Below are 14,909 nucleotides of genomic sequence, written 5' to 3'. Positions count from 1 at the left end.
GACAGTACATCCGGGCCTGCAGCATAAGCGCCTATCTCCTTGATCCACCGTCAGCATTGGACTTTTTTTTCCCGCTTTTACACCCCTAAGTAATGGGCATCACAAACTAAAAACTGAAATAAAATGTGAAAAAAACCCCATTTTTGACGAAAACAATAAAGTAATAAACTAGACTCTTGATATTAAAAGTAATATGTGATTTTGTGAACATGGACAAAAAACTAAAATATACAATATAAAATATAGGTAAAATTTCCTTATTTTAAGTATTTGTTTGTCCGATGAAGCTTTGATCAACATGTTTATACCTGTACTTACGTACTTGCTAAAATCATTCCCTTTGGCATAATACTTAAAAAGATTAAAACTAACACTGAAACTTATACAAACTAAACATTTTCAAACAATAAAAAGCTCAACTGAAACATGCAAACCTAATGTTGAAACCAAGTGAAACAAAAAGTCAAAATGAAATAATAATCAAAACAAATTAGAAAAATGATGATAACTCTAATTCCACCAAGAATGGGCCAAACAATAACCGCATGTCCACATAATAGTTGAAAAAGAAAAAAATACTATACCTTGCAAACATTGTGTGAGCAGACGGTGGTGATGGGCTGGAAGGCCAACTCCTGGCAGCACACACACATGAAGATCTGCTCCATCTTGCGAAGGAAATTCTTCAAAAAGAAACGTGAAAGGAATGAAGGTGGAAAAGAAACAAAAACACTAAAGTTTTAGCAATTTTGAATTATGGCAATGTTGCTGCCTTTTTAACCTGCTTTACTTTTAAAGCAACAGCAACAGACAGGCTCAAAATCAGTCAGTAAATCCTCTCACATCGAGAAGATTTATTATTTAGAGCACATGGAGCGAGTTGCTATGTGAGATACTTAACATTTTTAAACATAAACCAGAGATATGTATTGTGGTGTACTAAATTTCATACCGGTCCCTCTTTAAGGTGCTCCATGGCTTCATCCCAGAGTTTCTTGTTGGCTGTGTCCTCTTGGATCAACTGCTGCTGCTGCTCTGACAGCTGGAAGGTTTCCTCTATCTTCACCCGTTTAGAAGGAGGCTCTTCCACCGGTGTTGACTCTACTGAAAAAAACAAACTAAGACTTCAGAAACAGGAGGATGTATCCTCAGAGACTGAAAAAAAATTATTTACAGTGGTGTATGGCTGGGTCGAAAAATATCCTAGTGGAGTTTGTGCTTTTAAATATTCATTTCCCATCTTCAAAACAGTTTCAGTGATCACACTGGTCTCACCTGTCCTCGTCTCACAATACCTTGTCTGACCTGCTTTGAGCTTCTAAAAGCACCCACCACTATCTCTTGTTGTCTTCTGCACTCCATTACTTTGTGGAGACTCCTCTTTCACATCGGCCACTGGATGCTCGTCGTCCTCCTCCTCCTCATCGTTTTCCTCTTTCTCCTTGATCTTGCGTTGCCTCCGTGGCCGTCCCCTCCCGGGATAGTGCTTACTGCGGCCGCCCCGACCAGGTCGAGCACAAGCCTCCTTCTTTGATTTGTTGGCCATGGCCGCCAAGTAGCCTGGGGGGTACTGCAGACAGGGAGAGACAAAGAAAACTGAACCTAATTTTTGAAAAGTGGAGATGAACTGTACTAAGAAAGGCACACATGCCTAAGTTAAGACACATATCTAACCTGAACAGCAAGGCCCAGTTTCTTGATCCTCTCCACTCCTTCAGGGGTCCAAGGTGCTGGCTCCTGATCATCTCGTCTCAGCAGGTACCTCCACACCAAGTAACCACACTTCCCGATCTCTGGCCAGTACTTTACCACCTACGAGCCGCCATCAACCACAGCAAATTTCATTCAAAAAAAAAGTGAACTGAAGTTTTGAAGCAGCTCTGACTTAAGACTGGTGACAAACGGTTTCTAAGACAGAAGAAGATGAAGATTTAGAAGCGTAGTGTTAGTTATAGAGACACGGCTGTAATAGGATCCCATATAGCTTGAAAGGCAGCTTTTAAAACTTCCATTATTCTCTAAGTTTGTACACAACCTGCACTCTATACCGACACTGTATTTTATGAAGTGCTGCTTGGAGTAAGCAGATGTATTTCTGGTGCACAAGATTTGGCGATACCTTGTAAATGCCATCGTAGCGATTTCCTTCTTCGGGAGCGTACTTGCTGATGCGGCGACCTTTGGAGCTGCGGACCACTCGTACAGGTTTTCCTGCTCGCCAGTTCCTGGACTCTGCTCCGTCTTTGTCATTCAGAGGTGCATCGCAGTTTAAGGCCAGTGCCCTGGAGCGGTCAGGCAAAACAGAATGAGCTTCATTAAATGTGAGAATTAATAGAAATGATGGCTTTGGTTGAGAAATCCTTATTTCAGCACAGAAATAAGGATTTATTTACTAATTTAAAATTGAGACAATGAATGTGAAGGCTATACTTCATGTTGTTATTTAAATCAAGAGAGATTAAAGCAAATAAACCTGAAGCGAGGCAGCTTTTCATATTAAGAAGCGTGGACATCAGAAACAACTAAGTGCCCCACCTGTTCATGTGAGTCAGCGTCTGGTCAAAAGAGTGCTCTCCGATCCGTTTGTTTCCTGAGAGGTCACGACCCCCGCTGCCTGTGTAGGTGAACTCGTCTCCCCGGTCCTACCACAGATCACAGTGACCATAACATCACGAACAGCAGGTAAACGTGCAAGATTCACAATAAACTAGCACGGGGAGAGAAACATTATAGGACCCACCACTTCATCCTCAAAGCCTCCAGCCAGCACCAGCGAATAGGAGCCATCGTTACTGCGCCCGTGGATGCCGCCGACGTGTGGCCTGTGAACCCCTGCCTCGCTCACCTGAGCGGGATACATGGAAGGAGGAACAGAAGTACAGAGTGAGACATGATTTTTTTAAATGTTCAAAATATATCTGATTATCATGCACTGTAAAAAAGTAAATAGATAAATAACCCCAGCTAACCTGAACTCTAAACTTCCAAGTGGTACCAACAGGAACACCAGGAATGGGTCCATAGTGGTTTGAAGGAACAATAGTGCATTCTTTAGTACGCCCCACACAGGCCATACCCTGCAATTATAAGAAGAAAGAACAAAGATGTGGACAAAAATGAGCACAAATGCCTTTATATTGCATTCATTTAGCACAGCGGTCATGCAAATATCAAATGTACAGTAGCTTAAGCAGCAGTTATATTTTAACAACGATCAGCATCCCATTTAGGTAGCACATACGGTTCTTGAAAGTCAGAATGCAAGACACCTTTTGCGAGGAAAAGCGTTTTATTTTAAGGGTTCTAAAATCGTGTTAATAAGAAAAGTCAAGTATAAATGCTGCATGACTCACGGCGTATAAATGTGCCCAAACACACAAGCCAGGCTGTTTTCAATTAGTCCACCGAGAAAGGGAGCATTCTGGTAAAGAAAGGAGTTATTTTCCACTGGCAGTTCCAGGAAAGTGGCTAAGTCATGCTTAATGGCATTGTTCACATTACACACACCGCGGAGCAGAGCGTCAGAGAGACAGCAAGGCCAGGATGGAAACAGGCCATGAGAAGAGTCTGAAGGGATTTTGAGGAAAATATTTAACAGCATGCTTAGAAGAGATTCAAATTAAATAAGCAACTAAGTGAACGGGAGAAGTCTCCCCGTCTCATTTTCTGCTTCAGCAGCTGCAAGGATGCAGTTGTTGTTTTGCCAAGTAGGAAGTTTAAATGCGACCTTCTAACGCCTTGAAAAAGTGAATGAAGCAAGTTCACACTCATTATATTAATAATAATAAAAAAAACACAATCAATAACACATGAATAGGCGATCATCTAGCCTCTGATTAGCAGACGTCTGACACTTTATTCACTTTTTCCTTTGACCTCTCATTTACACACTGTGGCTCTCACACACACTCTACACTTTGCTTCACACCTGCGACAAGGCGCCAATACTCAGTCACTGTGTTTAATATCATGGTGCCATTTTTTTTCCTGTTCTGTTGTAGATTAAATTGTGTAGCAAAGCGGTGTGATTTGGAAAATAAATACTTGCTATGGCACAGAGCATCATTGCTAACTTTTTGTCCTCCACTTGAGCCGCAGCTACCAAACACTGCTCAGAATATATGATTACATAATTTACTCATACATATTTATATATCCACAGCACTTAACAAATTTATTAGACCTTCACATAGTGTAAGGTTTGTGTCACAGCTGCCCTAAATTTAACAGTACTGGTAACGATCAAAAAATATTTTTTTTTAATGTTTCTTCAATGGTTAATGCACCAGAATGTGCAAGCTCTTTCATCAAAATGCTAGTTTTAACTGACATATGATAAATTAATATAATATTTTATATGTAGTTCTGGTTGCATATTCAAATTTACCGCATTAAAAATAAGCAAAAATATAGTAAAGTAGATTATTTTCTGATTATGAAGCCGAATTTGCACATATATACACTAATGCATAAGTTAACTATATACAACTCAACTGGCCATATTTGTAAAAAAAAAAATTTTTAAAAAATGCAAATTTCAGTCAAATTCATAATTTCATCCTTCACTTTATTTATTGAAGTGTTTTGTGAATCAAGACGTTTGACAAAGTGGCATTATAAACCAGGACAATAAGACATCCAAAAATACTAATAATTGACTAATAAAAACAACTGACTAATAGGCAAATATGAAAAAAAAAGACACAAAAACATGAACAAATGTCGCTGATGTATGCAGTGCACCAAATGCACCAAACTGCAGTGACTCATCAGACCAGCCAGAGAACAGCTAGCGTTAACTCAGAACGGCGGCAAAGCACAGAGGAGTGTTGAGGAGCAGCGGCAAAAAACAAACAACAGATCGTTAATTAGGATTGAGGATTAAACGTTCAACAGTTCGCCGTCTGTAAGGTAACCACAGCGTAACTGCACCTGTGCTCAGTCACACCAGAGTAGAAATAAGACCTCCTTGCCACTACTAAAAAGTTTCTATTCTGTTGGATTGACTAAAATCACTCTCACACAAATCTGCGAAGGTTTGCAAATAATTGTAATTTCTACACAAAGACTGCCAACACACAGTCTGAGAGAGTCGGTGTCTCAGATTGTAAATAATGAATGTGAATTTTGGCTTAATGCACAGTTCTGTGTATGTTGACAGTAGCAGATTTGCAATTTTCACCAGTTTATCTCAGTTACTAATCACATTATCACAAACAGATCGCGTGTAATTGCCAATTTAACCCCATTCAAAATTGCCTGACACCATCTTATTGTCATTTCATTGCTGCTTTGCACCAAAGTTTCTTTGAAGACTGTAGCTGACCGTGAGTGGTGGCAGACCCGGTCCCCAGCTTTGAAGAGTGAGACTATTGCATCAGTCACTCACTCTAACTTAGCGGGTTTGATGTGGAACGTGAATCTCTTGGTGTAACAGGAGTAACCACAGCAGCATAAAAATGAATGCCTTTAGCAGCAGTAACTTTTATTTACTCAGCTGTAAAGTGTGTAACCACGCTGTAGTGTAGTTGTTGCTAATAGTGAAAAAGCTGTGATAAACTTTCAAGTGAACCCAATCATGACTGTACAGACTGCTTGGCCATTTACAGTATTATTATCTGCCTGTTTTGACACGACAATAAATTTTAAATTCAATATTAGAGACAAAATCAGTATATTGTGACTGAAAGTCTGAATTTATAAAGTCCCTTTGGGATGGCGGTATAAAGCATAATAAATGCTTAATTTATAATACATTATATCTACTGCTTTTTAAAAGGCTACTTTTGGCTGCTCCCGTTTATCCCAAGGGATCACCCCAGCAGATGGATCTGCATGTTTGATTTGGCACAGATTTTACACCGGATGTTCTTCCCGATGAAGCGCTCCCATTTATCCGGGCGTAGGAACAGCACTGTGTAAGCTAGCTTGTGAGCCCCACTGAGGCTATGCGTGTGTCTCAAACCAGGAATCTTTGGTGTGTAAGGGGAAAGTGTTAACCACAACACCATGGAGCCACATGTACGAGACGTTCAATAAAGCCTTATAAATGGAGTATGTCTGTTACGTGAAAACTTTTAATTTGAAACAAGCTACTCTGTCTCTGATCAAACATACTGTCTGTTGTGCATTTTGCATTAACTGACAGCAAACATGTAAAAAGTAAACTGAAGAAAAAGGCAGCTTGGATAAAGTGAATGAAATACAACGATGCTTGCTTGCATGGCCTGAGCTTTCTTCTTATAGCAGTTTTGATTTAATTAGGCCATGTAGCAAGATCATTAGAGTAAACTTAAACTAAGCTAAAACTCTGTGTGAAGAAAAATGATTTTGTCTCACTAAAACAAAAATAAAATTAAACTACTGCACAAAACTACGTAAAATAACAAAACTATACTGAAAATACATTTAATTTTAGTCTGGAGCACTGTAGACCTCACGGCCTCGCTGGTGAGACTTTCACACAAATGCTTACAGAAATTCAGAGTGTCTAAAGCAGGGGTAGGCAACCTTTCTGATGGCGAGTGCCATTTAAAATTTCCTCAGAAGTCAGTGTGCCATATGATTGCATTAGCAATAAATTTAATAACGCTCTATATTAACAGTTACACATTATATAGAACCACTTTATAGAATTATATTTGTTTGCAAATGTTGGCAGCTATCAGCGAATAGTTATCAGCTATTTTGAAACAAAAAAGACACTTTTATTCATAACAAGAACTCCATAACAGCAAATGAACTGTACAACAGAAAATACAAATGCTATTTATGGTCTCCTCACAACAATGATAAGAAAAATAAACTGGGCCAATATGGTATGTTTGTTAATACAGAGACACACATGTTAATGTGATCTCTGGTCTCCCACTCAGAGACACAGGTCTCCGAGTGTCCAAGATTCAGACAGCTACCTGAGGACACTCATGTGAGAGAAAATCTGCTCACACAGATATGTAGAGCCAAATACTGTCAATAAGGCCTCTGCAATGTTCTGAAGACAGTTAAACTTGTCAGGTAGTGATGTCCAGCAGGTGAAAATGCAGCTCCATGAACACGCACAGCTGTGGATTCCAGCTGCTTTGATGTCGCATTAACTGGCATTAACTCAGCCAGTTAATGCGAGACAAATCTAGCTGCTCATTAAAGATTTCTGGTTTGATCAGAAAATAAAACATTGGTCCATACACCTGAAAGTCCCCAAAATGCATTGTGTCTCGAGTCTATGGATGCATTTTGACTAAAGACCGGCCCCCCAGATATTAAAGCCATAAAGCCTTTGAATGAAAACAACGCTGTTGTGACAGTGATGTACACTGTCTTGTTGGTAAATGTATGATTTCTATTCATTTTACGTCAGATAAAAACATTGGTTGTAAGCTTTAGATAATTATTTAATAACAGCCAGACATTTTAAATGAGAATAAGAAAGTGTTTCTTTGTGCCCCCTTTCCTGTTAATGCCCTACCTGGCCCCTTGGCATAACTTTGCTAGACCCGCCCCTGCACAGTTACCAGCTGTCAGCTACGTGAAAAGGATCCTGGTGTTATTTGTCTCTCAGAAACAGCTCATAACTTCCTTCAACTCATTCATGTCACCTAAAAGGTAAACCTGTTTCTCCATCACCTGTTCAGCTCTGATGATTCAGTAAGGACATCTCCTGGTTTCATCTTCATGTTTCCCTCTCACCAGATATACAAACCGATATCATGACCAGCAGCTTTCACAGCTGTGGCTCCAGCAAACATCAGCTGATACTAGAAATTAATATTAAATACATTCTAACAACAGCTGACCAAGCTTAAACGTGCTGCTGTTGTTTAGTGCGACATCCGGCAGTTTCCTCTTTCTGGCGCAAAGTGAGCGATAAACAAACAAGAGAGAAAAGCTGATCAGCTGATCATTGATCAGTTTAATGATTGAAGTAGAAACAGGAGAGAGAGGGGAGAGAATGAGAGGAGAAGAAGATGCAGCTGTGCAGCAAAGACACAGAATAACTCCAGCTTTGTGTCTTTTTCCATCCTGGCTGAAGTACGGGACAAACTGTGTTCCTTCTCAGCTCAACACGAAACGCGTAATAATTTCTCTGAATGCGGGACGATTCCGTTTGTACGGGACGGTTGGCAACTCTACTAACTAACCTTATGAATAAAATAAAGTTCACTATCAATAAAATCACAGCACCCGCCCAGCAGTATAGAAACTCCGTCATGCTAGCTAGCACGCAGTACGAGTTATTGTAACTGACTGTAAAAAGTCAGCACAACGAAAATAAACTCCACCTAAACTTGGTTTATATCTGACCCAGATAGACTGCAGGTCATAACTTCTTACCTTAAGTTCAGTTCACCTGACACTCGGACCGGCGGCCGCTTCGGGTCTCTCCTCCTGCCTCCCCTTCCCTCATCCACCTGCTGGCCTCCACCACTTGTTAATTTTACTGAATCTGTGGAAGCTCCGCCATAGCCACCACCAAACAACTGAGTTATTTTTACACACCGAACAGCGTCTGGCCAATCCACCACCCCAAGAAAAAGAAAAAAAAAAAAAAGAAAAATAAAAAATTATCATCGGGCCACCAAGCAAATGCCCTTATGTCCGATGGCCAGTCCAGCTATGGTCGTGCGTGCCATTAGTTAACCCTTCGCGTGCCACCGTTGGCACGCGTGCCTAGGGTTGCCGACCCCTGGTCTAAAGTGTTTTGTTAATTTCTTCTATCTCACTCATTAAAAAGATCACAGCTAATATAATAAAACTGAAGCTACTGAAAACTAAACAAACTATTTTTTTCAGACTTTAAAGACTAAACTAAAACTGTCAAACTCACTACAGAAATGAACTGTAAGGAAACTAAATTAAAAACAAAACTTAGGTAAAGTAAGTCATGTTAAAACATGAACATTTCTATGAAAATGGTATTACACAGGAAGTATAAATGTTCACCGTTAGTTCCTTCAATAATCTGGTTATTCGATTTTTGAGAAGTAAACCTCATCTGTTAGAAAACGCCTCTTCTGTCTCTCATAGCCAATAGGATGGAGTGAAGTACTTTTTAGTGTTTTGATAATAAAACCGACATAAGGCCTTCGAGAACCTTGTTTATTTATATTTATCTATATGGCCTTCGCTCCTTGAGGACAATATGAAGACTTCCCTCCGGCTTTCTAATGAAATTCACTCTCATTCTTACAGAGCAGCTGTCAGTCCACCTTTCCTCTATGTGTGCCTGAGGGTGCCCTTGGGTCTCACCTTTCCCCAGTCTCTTTGACTCTCGGTGGTTGCAGAAGGCATTTTGGCTTTCTTCTTGCTGGCTTTAAGCTTCTCGCCTGCCTTGACAACCTCACTGGTGTCATTCTTACAGGTTGGACAGTACCTGGTAAAATAAGAAGGAAACAGTTTCCGTCAGTACTTCCTAAAATTTAAGGCCAGTCTACAAATGCCTCCACTCTGGCCATTGGCTAGCTTTGTAAAATCAAAAAACTTCAGCATAAATGTTACAACTTGACCAATATAGGATTTTTAAGACTGATAGCAACACCGATATTTGGCGATTTTAAAATTGTGATATATCCGCCGATATTTTTGTCTTTCAGACACGTGAAACGTAATTATTGATTGTCATAACATTTGTCATTTATATTATTTTATGAGCCCTTATTAAGATAATATGACGATGCTGTTTAAAGCAGCGTGGGTTACACATTCACATTCTGCCCAACTCTGCTTTGATCAGCTTCAACAAGTGTTGCCAACATGGAAACTGTACCCTCTGCTGAGTATGGATCATCAACACTTACAACATAGTTAAACAATATTTGTCCTGCCTCTTCTTTACTTATAAAATTGTAATTGATCAGCTGCTATAAATATTAATACTAGTATATCCACAAATAGCTACTATTGGCTGATTATCTGACTTAACATTTAGCAGCCAAAAACAAGGTGTTTTTTTAATGTACTGTTAGTATTTCTTCCTTCTACAGTAAAAAAAACAAAAAAACAAACATAATTTCTGTTTTCTAATTATGAGAAAATGTCTGGATAATGAGCTGCCAGTACTTCATTTCTCAAAGTGTGAGCCCAAGAAGCAGTACTAATGGGTTTCTTTGAGTTACAACAGCAGCACTGCTTTGTAACGTAGGGAAAAAAAGAGACATAATAAGTAGTTCATGATATGCGAACAAAATTTCCTTGAACAGTTTTACACTAAAAGGAAAAGCAACAATTTTTAGGTGTTTTTTTTTTTAGGGGTTTAATCCCATAGATTTAGTGGCCCAGCCAATTTTAGATAAAATTAGCCTTTATACTCCCCAGGATCTAAAATAAGAGTGAGAGCCCTGATTTATATGAAGATAATTTGACACAGTCATGTAAAGAAATGTGCTAATAATGAAAAAATTCAGATAAAAGCACACCAAATGTAATATTTGTATAATTTATTAATGTTTCTATATATTTTTCTTATTTTGACAAAACAGTACTTGAAACACCAAAAGGATCCCAGCTGCAGTCATCCACTTGAGAACAGCCAGAGTTTCCATATTTCTGATGTTAACCTTAATTTCACTGTCTGCAAAGATCTCTCAGAACTATATCTGGAACATGTCATGTTTACTGAACAGTTAACTGTTTTGCCCCAAATCTTCGTTCAGCAAACCTCTTGGATAACCTCCACTCAGTGAAGCCACACATGCCCAGGGGTGCGGCAGTCAGCCAGCAAAATTAGCCCCCTTAGTGATGCTTGCGACTTTGCTGCTCGCGCTGTGTGGATTGTGATTGATCAGGGGTTTCTTGCAAATCTAGCAGCATTTTTATTACAAGTTTTATCATTTGTGAATGTATTGCATCATAACTAAAGCGCATCTTCATCTTCAAAACGTATTAGAAGATAACCAAGTTAATCCAGAACATGGATGTCAGACATAAGGTCCAGGGGCCAGAAATGGCCCAGCAAAGACTCCAATCGGGCCCAGCTGGACAGCTTTGAAAAAAGTGAAGGAGGGCATAAAGTTTTTGAATGTTAAAAATTAAATGACACTAAAGTTCCTGTGTTTTCACTATGGACCATGGAAATTTCAGGTTTATTTTTTTTAATTATTATTGTTTTTATTATTTTTTAACAATAGATCCTCACACAGAAAGGGACATTTTCTGTTATTTAACCAAAGCTTTATGTTTTATAACTACAGGAGGCTCAATAAGTAAAGGTTACCAGAACCTTTTCCATATTTTATTTCTTACAATTTAAGCACAAAGAGTCGTGCTGACAGATTTCTTTCATTAACTAAAGCAGCATTTCTTTATCATGTATAAAAACAGATATATTGTTGAAATTGCACTTGCACTTTTTTTTCTTACATTGTGATATCTCAGGGATCTGATCTAATCACTAATCTGACCCACACACATCCAAGTGAACTGTATGTGGCTCATAATGTAAAATGAGTTTGACATCCCTAATCTACAAGTTTTTTTAAGTTTAGGAAACATAAATTGAAAGAATAAAAATTTTGGGATGTTATGCATGTAAATACAAAATTTATTTATTTTTTTTTGGGGGGGGGGAGATCAGTGGAAAAAGAAAATACATCAAAAACTTTAAAAAACGATAGATGAATGAGTCTTGTTTTATTGTCGTTTACAGGCCGATCTGTTCTCAAAGCCTGCCTTACCCGAGCTCTTTGTAAACCTTAATTATTAACAATTTCCATGATTTAATCTTTCTTAAGTTTTTTTTCTAACTTCCCACACTGACAAAATATTAACAATGTTTATTTTCAAAAGCCATTAGTATTATCTTCTCTCCGTACCAGATACAATCACTACCTGAACTGTTTTTCCAATAATCTCTCTGACTTCTTTGTAATACTGTGGGAGCAACAGACAAAACCCAGAACGCAAGATAATGAAGCTTTGCGCCATTTTAGAAAATGATGCCAAGAAAGGGTGGAGAACTGTTTGGCAGAAAGTCTTTCAAAGATTAGATTAACTCCCACCTGTGAGTGCATGGTTTCATTACTATATATTGATTTTACCCTCAATCACCGCTTAATTACTACACTAATACATTTCAGCCCACATTTAAACAGCACTCAGCCTTTTTTTCCTGGTTAAATGACTGCGAGGCTCAAAATCTCGCAGCTAAATGTCGAGCGGCGCTCTCTCTCACCAGTCCTCGTCATCTGGGATGGTGGCCAGTGGTGGGTTGAGGCAGTAGATGTGGAACGCCATGTTGCACTCATCACACAGCAGCTGCATGTGAGCGTCCTGCTTCCCCCCGCACACGCAGCAGGAGCAGAAACGGCACTCTGCGTCAGGGTCGGCCTTGCAGTGCTTACACTCCGGACCGCTCTTTCCTGCAGCGTTCATAAATGCAAACACACGTATGAACAGAATGATAATATCACGGTATTCCTGCACTACATAACGACAAAGGATTAGCAGACGTACGTTTTGTAGGAGCACCGCAAGGGGACATGTTAAGCATGAGATAAATGATTTTCTGCATTATAGCTATTAAGGCAACTTATTCCCAACTGTTTTTATTTAATATTACAAATGCTGGACAATCCACACACAGACATAATTTACTCTTCAGTCTTCAGACTTAACTTTGTTCAAGTAATCCATCTATAATGTGTATTTGTCACATGTTCACATCAATGACACATTAATTTATTTTGTATAATAGCTATTAGTGCTTCAGCTTGATATCTGCTAATTTCCCAAACTGGGATTTGTTTTCTGGGAAGTTTTTTATGCCAACTGTGCTACTGAGGCAGACTGAACAAAGAAGGATGGGCTGCACTGCTATAAGACTAGTTAGGCATCAATCACACAGTCAGCAACCACCTGGCAACCTCTGGTCGAAAAATATGTCCGTATTACTTGGCTGGCTGGTGAGTGGTTCCAAGAGTTTGCTAAATGTCGGTGGGTGAAATCGGTCACAAAGAGGGTTCTGCACAGAGCCTGTCTGCCAACACAACAACAAAAGTGCCACAAACCAGAAACTCAGAACGATCCCTTTCAAGGTAAAAATGGTTCCTTACCACTAAAACCGAGTTCTAAAAGGCACAACTTTCACTTTGAGCTGTGTTGCACTCTTCAAAGTTTCACTACTGCTTACAGAGTAGTTGGCAAATGTCTGCAGACAAGTTGGCGTGTTCCAGACAAATTACAGGCAACCGTGGCAAACTGCTGGCAACCAAAGCGATAGCAAAGATGTTTTCATTGACATACTATATTCTTCTTTGTGACCGATTTCACCTAAATGGTAAATGGCCTGTATTTGTATAGCGCTTTACTAGTCCCTAAGGACCCCAAAGCGCTTTACACAACCAGTCATCCACCCATTCACACACACATTCACACACTGGTGATGGCAAGCTACATTGTAGCCACAGCCACTCTGGGGCGCACTGACAGAGGCGAGGCTGCCGGACACTGGCGCCACCGGACAACCACTTACAACCAGTTGGGGGATACTCATCTTCCATGGTGACTGGTGGTTGCTAGGCAATCTCTAGGCCTGTGTGACTGGGACCTTAGGAAACAGCACATCTAAACTCAGAAAACAGTGGCTGACAACTTGGTTGGTTTTCATGCTTTTTAGCAAAATAAAAATCATTTAACATCAGTCTTCCTTTTTTTTCTCTGATTGACACTAATAACTGTGTAAGTGATACAGTGGCTCCACGAACACTTTTCATATTGTGAGAAAAACAACATGATGACTAAGAATAAAGTAAACCCACTATAGAAAATGTTTTTATTTCTTCTTTTTTCTAACTAATTCCTCAGCTTTTTTTAATTTGTTAACTTTGGGAACAAATGTATGCCTTTTGAATACTGGTGCGCAAACTATTAACAGCAAGTTTGGTATTATTTTCAGTGCTCGTGATCTTGTTCATACGTTTAAACTGTCCATCTGCAGCCGATAGTGCACGAGCTCCTGGTTTCTCCACTAGGTAGATTTCATCCAGAAACTGAATTTTACAATCCCCGATCACATCTCCAGGACCCCTAAATGGAGAGCATGTGACATGGAAAGAAAGAAGAAAACACACAAGATTTGCCAAACTGATATTCTGATAAAGAAAATAAAACTAGCACTCATGCCTTCACACCTGAAAGCATCACCCTAAAACCTTGAAGGAAGATGCTCACCCCAGGAGGATATTGACTCGGAGCTCTTTATTAGTGCGGGAGGTTTGCTTGAGGGTCACAATCTCTGCGTCGAACCAGAAGCCCCTTTCATCTGGCGTCTCCATGTTGTAGTTGACCATCACGTGCATGCCCACCTCGAGCTGGTCCCACCGCAGCAGCGTCCTGGCACGTGGTCGCACATCCACCGGTCGCATTTCCACCACACCATTCTCTGGGTAGCTGAGGAGAGACAGATTAAGCGCATGGAATCTTTGTAACAGTTAGATAACCCAATTTGCCTTAATGCTGTATCTAAGCTACTACAAACACTGAATATAGTGCTTGTGAAGTGAGCAGTTAACGTTCAACTAAAATATAAACCCATAGGTTAAATTAAAACAGGAAACTTCTTTCTATACAAACAAAAAAGGTCTTCACTTGAAATCTTAAACTTAAAATCATCACAGTTGTGATGTACCTTTGAGAAAAAAAAAAAAAGTAGAATCCCAGGGGAAAGAAAAGATGGAATATGGAGCCATGTTTCTGGTACAAACTGATGGATAAGCACTCCAAGTATTTCAAAGCACAATGGGTTAAGTCACAGACTGCTCCACTGATAACCATTACAACCATTCCTATGAAAGAACATGCAGATCTAAAGAAGTCTGCATGAACCTCCGAATACTGAAAGTCAAATACTGATGATACTGCACTATTCACATCTATTTGTTACAGAAAATCTGAATTCTACTTTTTTCTTTACA

At 39.5% G+C, this 14,909-nt stretch overlaps 1 protein-coding gene across 4 annotated transcripts in view; it reads right to left on the bottom strand.

The window, feature by feature from the left end:
* The window catches only part of LOC116322423 (E3 ubiquitin-protein ligase UHRF2), a 42,904-nt gene that overhangs the window by 3,869 nt on the left and 24,126 nt on the right, over positions 1-14,909 (bottom strand). For 3 of the 4 annotated variants that reach the window (XM_031742487.2, XM_039614856.1, XM_039614855.1), the window contains 12 exons: positions 14,167-14,385; positions 13,913-14,022; positions 12,170-12,356; positions 9,250-9,373; positions 2,970-3,077; positions 2,741-2,845; positions 2,536-2,642; positions 2,120-2,282; positions 1,675-1,812; positions 1,333-1,570; positions 953-1,104; positions 585-683 (listed from right to left, as the gene is read on the bottom strand). In XM_031742487.2, the coding sequence (XP_031598347.1) occupies positions 585-683; positions 953-1,104; positions 1,333-1,570; positions 1,675-1,812; positions 2,120-2,282; positions 2,536-2,642; positions 2,741-2,845; positions 2,970-3,077; positions 9,250-9,373; positions 12,170-12,356; positions 13,913-14,022; positions 14,167-14,385 (1,750 nt within the window). The remainder of the gene's footprint in view (positions 1-584; positions 684-952; positions 1,105-1,332; positions 1,571-1,674; positions 1,813-2,119; positions 2,283-2,535; positions 2,643-2,740; positions 2,846-2,969; positions 3,078-9,249; positions 9,374-12,169; positions 12,357-13,912; positions 14,023-14,166; positions 14,386-14,909) is intronic. The other variant, XM_031742488.2, reaches the window with a different exon arrangement.

The sequence above is a fragment of the Oreochromis aureus genome, linkage group 7 (assembly GCF_013358895.1).
Source record: "Oreochromis aureus strain Israel breed Guangdong linkage group 7, ZZ_aureus, whole genome shotgun sequence".
Taxonomy (NCBI): domain Eukaryota; kingdom Metazoa; phylum Chordata; class Actinopteri; order Cichliformes; family Cichlidae; genus Oreochromis; species Oreochromis aureus.
Note: the sequence above shows the minus strand (reverse complement) of the source record. Positions and strands in the feature narration are given on the sequence as shown.